This window comes from Durotheca rogersii (genome assembly GCF_024521655.1).
Source record: "Durotheca rogersii strain YMJ 92031201 chromosome Unknown GGS23scaffold_25, whole genome shotgun sequence".
Lineage (NCBI taxonomy): Eukaryota > Fungi > Ascomycota > Sordariomycetes > Xylariales > Xylariaceae > Durotheca > Durotheca rogersii.
This window is the reverse complement of record NW_026251256.1, coordinates 344,586-352,355: the sequence shown is the minus strand read 5'-3', so window position 1 is coordinate 352,355 and position 7,770 is coordinate 344,586. Positions and strand designations below refer to the sequence as shown.

General features: G+C 54.6%; 1 protein-coding gene across 1 annotated transcript; it reads right to left on the bottom strand.

Annotated features, from left to right (window-relative positions):
• Positions 1–2,785: 2,785 nt before the first annotated feature.
• On the bottom strand, positions 2,786–3,971 carry GGS23DRAFT_241972 (uncharacterized protein). The gene has a single exon (XM_051512178.1). The coding sequence runs from the start codon at positions 3,596–3,598 to the stop codon at positions 2,975–2,977; it is 624 nt and encodes a 207-aa protein (XP_051368972.1). The 5' UTR covers positions 3,599–3,971; the 3' UTR covers positions 2,786–2,974.
• Between the last annotated feature and the right edge of the window lie 3,799 nt (positions 3,972–7,770).

The following is a 7,770-nucleotide window of genomic DNA, read 5'->3' as shown; positions in this document are numbered from 1 at the left end:
TTTCTTTTTCTCCCACGCTACCATCTGGCCGGGGGTGGGAGAGAGGAGGGTGGTAAAGGGGTGGGAAGGGGGGGGAGGAGACGCGACACCAGAAGCGATACTTCGTCACCACCGCTCCTGTGGCGTGACGTACGGGAATACTTCTTCCCTTCCTTCTTTCTGACCTTACCGCCTACCATATCCCGCCCCCGATGCGAATACGCACGCCTCCAAGGCTAGATCGCGAAGCGAGGGTGGGTGGGGAAAGGGGAAAAGACTGGCCGCCAGGGTAGGTATTGCTGCTTCCCTAACCGCGCCAGGAGCATATGTGATTAGGGATTCCTAAAGTCCTACGTCTGTAGCCCGGAAGTAGACAGACACCAGTCTTCTTCCGGGCCCACACGCCGAATCTGCTACCACGGCGCGGTTCCTCTGTTAAGCTTAGACTTCGGCCGGGGCAGACGTACGTACGCGCCCGCATTGCCGTCACGCAGCGCCTTCGAGTCTGAGTGGCCGGGCCTACACATTTATTGCATGGGATATGGGGATATGGGTCGGGTAGGTAAGCGAACCCACCCCCACGGAAGGGACAACAAGCCTTGGGATGCACATAATCCCGTGCCGTGGCTTAAGCAGGAACGCAGATACCAGCCGGGGGGGAGAAGGGGGGGGGGGGGGGGGGGGGGGCGAGGTTCGAGATAGAATACGGCCTATGTTAGGTGGGCTAAACCTGTATCCGTCAGGGTGAAGCCGATCTGAGGTCGGATCAGAGCCCACCGCAACACGAGCGTTTGCCTACCTACACGTAGTTTGTATATACGCGTGCGATATTTGGCGCGGAAAGCAGAAGACGCCTCACGGCGGACCGGCTGGTGGCGAATTGTTTATCGTCTTGGTGGTGGTATAGGAGCGGAGGACGTAGCGCCATAGAGCAATGATCCCTCCCCTATCCCCTCTGGTTGTCGGAGCCCACCGCTTCCTACTTTCTGGGAGGCTGATCGGGCGTAACATTTGCTTACGCACAACACGGACTTAGAGAGACACTGGCAACGAAAGAACCAGCAGAGATTGGCTGTCGGGAAGGATCGTAACCCCTGGACGGCCTTCTCCCCCCTCTCACACCGGTCGATAGTGCAAAGGGACGCGGACTACGACGGGACGGGCCGGCCGAGAAAGGAAGGAGAAAACATGATTGTGATCTGTAGAATATATCCGGAAAGGGGGGCCGAAGATTCTCGCTCGTTCCATTGTGTCGCTTCCTCTCGAGCTTATAATATGTTTAGCTGACAAACTACCACGGTGCAGCCGACTTGCGCAGGATGGCTCTGTGGGTTTGAACGACCAGGTTATCTGCATCTTCAGCTTGAACCACGTGCCGGTGTCGTAGTGCCTGCTCGCTCGCTCGCCCTGCACGCTGGCCACGCTTTGTTGCTTCTAGCACATTTCACGATCCCAGTTTACGCATCTCAAGCATTCCAATTTGGACACTAGTCGGTTCTTCGTGCAGGAATCGGACTTCCATAGGCCTGTGTGGCACGTGGGGGAACGAGCCGAAGATTCGTCCCAGTGCTTGGAAGGATCGGAATGCTGGGTCCTTCGAGAGCGAAGAAATCCAAAGCATAGGGATCAGTGGGATGGTCCTGCGAGATACCTAGGTATTCTCGCTATAGTCGTAGTATCTTCCTATGTTCTGCGTGAGCTTGTAAAATGAGAAGTCGTCTTTTTGTTTGGGTTTCCGAGGGGTGATAGCAGCATTGACGGAACGTAAACCCCCAAACCGTGTCCGTGGCACCGGGAAGATTAAGCTGTGGGGTTGGTATAACCACGCGAGCCGCGGGCCGCGGGCCTGAGCCGATCGTCAAGGGCTTGCCTGCCTACCGTGGGGGGAGGCGAGGCTCGTCAGCGAGCATCAGCACTGTAAGTAAATGAGCAAGACAGGAAAACACAGTTCGAGCTCGAAGATTGAGCAGATAGCAATATACTCCCTGCAAGAGCTTGTCAGCACTAAGTCTGCAAAATCCCAGAAACCGTCACATCATATGCTAAATTATCGTCGAGTGAATTGTGAAGGCGGAATCCCGAAGCCACTGGACGAAGGGGGTGTTTCTTTGCTCTGACAGATCGGATATGATTCGTCTCGGCATTTGAACGCTCTCGGGGACTGGAAAAGGAATGGGGGTAAAAAGGAGGTTGAAACACGACTGAGTTGAATTATTGGGCGATCTTTGACAGGGAGAAGTCTAGCGGCATGAACGACTTTGTGGGAAAGGGGAAAACTCGGACCCTTCTCGACGCCTCTGCCTACCAAATAGAGAATCCCGGAAGCGAGGCTTCTCTAACGATGAGCTAGGGGTCGGAGGACGGAGTTGTGGGGAGCATGTCGGAGAGCTTCGAGTCCCTGATAACCCCCAGGCGATAGGATGGGGTAATGATACAAGATGAACGACGAAGTAATATTCCTAGTCCCGACGAGACCGAGGTCTTTTTTTTTGTTTTTTTTTTTTGATGCCTCACCTCCCTTCATTACGATAGGAAGCTTGACCTTCCGTTTTGGCTGGGCAACCCCACAAGAATACCTAGTCGAACGGTTGGATGTTGCGTGGTGATGGTAACGCATTTACTGTCTTGGGCGACACCGATGGGACGCGAGACCGGGTACGGTAGCTGACGTAGGCAAAGGCACTGCTACGTAGGTACGCACAGAACGGCAACCCGAAAAGGGTGCCTCCATCTCGTCATACGTAGTATTCGTCCCCAACGCCTATCAGGGACGCACGTCCGGGTAAATTGCCAAAATGCGAACTGCGCCCTGTTTTTAAGGGACGTGCCGCGCCGGCCCGCGAGACTCAGACAGCATCATCGATGCCGGGCCACCGCAAGTTCCCACTCGAGACCGACGAGGGGTTTAGGTGATTAGGCACGGATAATGGCGGATAGAGCCGAAAGGTCGCAGTCCGCCAGTCTTACGACAGATTTTAGAGCGCCGCTTCGAGCTTCACACGGCAGAAAGAGGCCGAGTGAAAACCGGTGTCGAACTGGACGGTCTCATCCGACGATCCTGGTCCAGCGAGGGTCCCGGACGGACTAGGACTGAACGAGGCTTAGCCACTTGGGTACGGTCCCGGCGAGCCAGCAGGTTTTGTGCAAGACGTGCTGGCGTAGGTAGGAAACGGCTCGACGGGGTCATGATATCTGACAGGTTCAGTCGCTGCCCTCTTTTGCTCTCTATATTTTTTTTGGTCTTCTTTTCTTCTCCCGAAGCATTCGGGCAAACAGCTGTACGCTCGCCTCTAGGCATCTCGTGACAGGTCAGATTCTGGCACGAGATCACGTCCGTTCGTACACGACACATGGACTTGCGTGCGCAAGCGCAGCAGGGCGCGGGTCGAGCATCCGAGTTCCGGCACGCGAGACAAGATTCGACAAGAAGCGAGAGCGTTCCGTAATAAAATATCCCTCCCCGGTATCGATGCTCCAAATGAATGCGCCCCCCTTCTCTGCTCCCCCCTTCCCCTCCCCTGGATAGATGGGTATAAATTATCATCCTACGGAAGTATTCAGCCTGGAGCTTCCCCAGTCCGGGTACAGCTCCCCTGCGAGCCAGACGAACGGACTGCATGAATACTTTTGGCGCGCTCGGAGAAATCGAGGCAGGGAAAGGCTACTGGGACCGACCTCCCGGGCGTCGACGCCTCTATTGTCGAGCACGCATATCTGTACGTGGGCACCAAGGGAAGGCCGATATTGAGGGCGAAGAAGGGGGGAAGATACGAGGATGAAGAAAGAAGGAAAGGAATGAGGACGGACACGCCCGGCTGCCCGTACATAATTCGCGTATTTAACACCCACGAAAGACATGCAAGTTACGTAGACACCCCCTTGGCTTAGCAAGTACCGCCTATAGGTACCTACCTATGTACCTTCTATATGTAGGTCCCTACATGCCTGCCTCATGCACGTACCTGTTAGTTTAATATGTACGTGTAAGCACATTAGATAGGTACCTACCTACCTAACCTACAGGTAGCTCCTCCATACAGGTCTGCGTAGGTACCTAGGTAGGTACCTACCCACCTACCCCTTGTACCTAACACAGCAGCATTGCCCATGGCCCACGGGAGCTGGAAGCTACGCAGTGCACTACATGTAGGTCCCTAATGTGCCTACCTACCTACCTAAGGTACCTACCTACCTACGTATATGGTCTGGGATGCCAGGGTGAAAGCGCGACTAGGTTCTCATGTGTGTACGTATGTACATATGTAAGTATGGCAAGTACCGTAGGCATGCACGTAGGGGGTAGGGAGGTACCTAACGCATGCATTCCCATTACCGTCATCCACGGGACATTATTCATGGGGAAGGGCTACAAGACTCTGTCATATCCGGCGTGCGTGAATGGGTGCGTGGATCTGATAAAGCAAAGCACCGTAAGGGGGGGAGGAGGGGTGTAGGGTATACGGGTTAGGCCTGTCTGTTACCTTAGGTAGGTACCTAGGGGGTACCTAGGTAGGTACGTCCACACATACTCAGTACATGCCGGATGGGGCTCTTCGTGCGAAAACGACAGGAAAGCATTTCCCCCAGCTACAAAACATGGGATCGAACCTGTAAGCGGCCGCTTCTGCGGCCACGACGTATCGATAGATAAGTGCCGAGAGGCGAACCACTTTATAGTATGGAAACATACAGAGAGAGGACGACGGCTAGCCTATAAGACCTCCCAACCCGGCTGTCTCTGTCAGGACGTACATATACGTGCACATCTACGCGCATATATTCATACGAACCATGCCTACCTACACGAGCTGTGCTATTCGATAATTGGAGGGGGAACGGGCGGACGGATGGGTGCCCCCCCCCCCATGTAGGTGGGCATGCATGCGCGGGCGAGCATGTAAGTCAGTGTTCCGCAGGCGTAAATATATATATGTCATAGGCCCAGCATCGGCACGCTTCAGCCATTGCGCAACACGCATGCGACAAGGCGGGAGGGTGCGAGGGAGGGAGAGGCACGGAGGTGACGAAGGCTGATGACGGTGACGATGACGGTGACGGTTTCGCGCTTATAGGCGACTGACCCTTCCTGGGGGATGCATACATAACCATCTCCACACAACAACAGCGCACGTTTGCATGTACGGAGGTACGGCACCGCGGGATTACGATTTCGTCGCCTCGTATGCATCCTGACCTGACCTAACCATCTGCCTATGTGCATTCCCTTGCCAGCTACATTGACAGCTACGCGGGCTAGTTTAGTCAGCCCTCTATCATCTGCGTGGCTTGTGGTTGTCGGAGGTGGCATCATCCGCGATCTATTACGCCTACAAACATTCAGGCGTCAACACCGGGGAGAGAGAAACGAGAGAGGGAGAGGGGGAGAGGCATGTACTCGAACACCCCATCCCCCATCCCCCATCCCCCATCCCCCATCTCCCGTCCCTCGTCCCCCGTCCCTCGTCCCTCGTCTCCCCCCATGTGCTGTCGGAGTCTCCTCCGTTACGGCGGGATAGTTTGCTTCTCCTCTTTTTTTTTTTCCCTCTCTGTCTTCCTTGCCCGTTCCCTTTCCCTCTCCTGCCCAGCCGAAACTAAGAGGAGGGGGGGCTCCAATATGTAGACGCACGTACATTAGTTAGATGTCTGTGCAACGGGGGAGTATCCGGAACTCCTCATCCTATGCGTAGTCGGGTAGTTAGTCGGGCAGTTAGTTATTTTAGCTAGCTTGCTGCTACCTATCTGTGTATGAGTAGCCACCGAACCTCGCGGCATTATCTTTAGGCCAGTACCAAGTCTCTTGTCGGGCAGCACCCAAGAGGCAGGGGGGGTGGCTTGATGGGATGGTCGGCGTACTCGACGTGAGCAGGAGGCAGCCGTGCCTATGCCTCACCTATAGGTACATAGGAGTATCTGGTGTAGTATAGGGAAGTGATAAGTACCCATAATGGCGTCGACTCCGTCTCAACCTCTCCATTCGTCGCCGTCTTCCTCCTCCTCCTCCTCCTCCTCCGCCTCCCCTCTTGTGCAAGTAAATATGCCTACCTACAGGTACCTACCTCTACCGTCCCTCCCTATATGCACGCACGCACGCATGTCTCTATACAGACCTGTCTATCTCTCTTTGTCGTCTTTCTCTTTTATCCCGATTTCTCTTCCTCATCCTTTTTTTCCCTTCGCTCCCTCCCCTCGTCCGTTCTAGAGTGAGCCGAACCCTACCAGCATGCCAGCCGACGCCCCCTGTTTGGTTTTAGACACCGACCGACGGGAGATAGGGCAGGGTTTCCCGACATTACCTGCTATCCCAGTAACTGACCCGTACCAAAGAGCTACCCCCCCTACCTAAGATCAATGTTGGCGACCCAGTACCAACGCCCGGTGAGAAAAGTTCGTCGCGCCCACAATGCCTACCTCCCCAAGGTACAGGCAGTGAAATAACTCCCCACAACGCCTGCAACGTACAGGCCTAAACTGACTTGAGACTGGCCTGGATGTTTTGATTGGCGACAGGGCAACTCGGCTTCCGTTTTCTCCCCCCTCGAGTCCATACCTACATAGGTACCTACCTACCTGCCTAGCTACAGACATACATACCTAAAGAATAGGTACTACGAGCTACCCACCGGTCTTCTCTCCTAGCCACACGATGCGATTTACCATATTATTTCCCCCTCACCGGTCGGTAAAGAAAAGGTCGGCGCCGTCTTCACCCTAGGTGTGTGTACTCGGATCCTGACCGCTTCGGCAAGCCCCTTCGTTTGTCTGCGCTGCTGGTTTTATCCAACGTCCATACCACCGCCGCGCGGTTGATAATGAATTCCCCCCCACCCCCCGGGCACACAGGCCCCCTGCGGGTTATACATGCGATGGGCCATCTCGGCCTCAGTCCCCTGGTCCGTTCCCGCGCAACGCCCTAGCGCGACAGAATAGTTTTCTACGTGTTTCGAAGGATTAGGACCGGCCGCGACGAGGAATCATCGGCGATTCTTTTATTTTCTCCGAACTGGGGGGGGGGGGAGGCTGTTGGTTGACTCCCGGGGGGGGGGCGTGATTTAGGGGGGTGGGCTTGCCAACAAGAGATAGGACAAAGATCTGTTTTGCACGTATTCTCCCCAGGACAAGAAAAGGGAATCGGAGGGAGGACGCATCGTAGATTGCCGGGGAGCAGCCGGCAGTGCTCGTCACACAGAATAATAGAGCCTAGGAAATGAGGGAAATTGTCTGCGTGGCGCGGAAATGGGGAATATGGTCAAGTAGTTTAATTCATTGAAACCGAGAGCTCGTTCGTCGCTCCGTAGGCTCGAGTAAATAGAGTAGTAATCATTTTTGGCCCGAGGCAAATCCGTGGGACTCGGAACTTTCGAGCCGTACCACTGCAGCGCCTTTTTTCCTTTGGGGGATCTCCAAACGAAATCGACTATTGATAAAAACACCACCCCAGCGACCTATGGATGTCTCGATAGAAGTGCCGGAGACTGGGCTGGGAATACTTCGTTCTGACCTGAGAGCAAGGCACGCCCCGAGACTCCAAAACACCACCGGCCCGCCCACCCTATCTTGCCCGCAAAACACACGCACACACGTCTTCGTCCCCGTTCAAGAAAACCGAAGTACTTGCGCCCAATGATGCCGCTTTTTAGTTCGTACGCCATTCGCCAGATCGAAAGCTAGTTGTAGATGTATAGAGTGTTGTGTATAGGGATGAGGCGAATAATAATAACCCTCTGGTATGTATGAACAGGGTAGCACCCGGGAAAACTTGTCGCGACATCGTGCTTAGCATCGTTTTTTTAT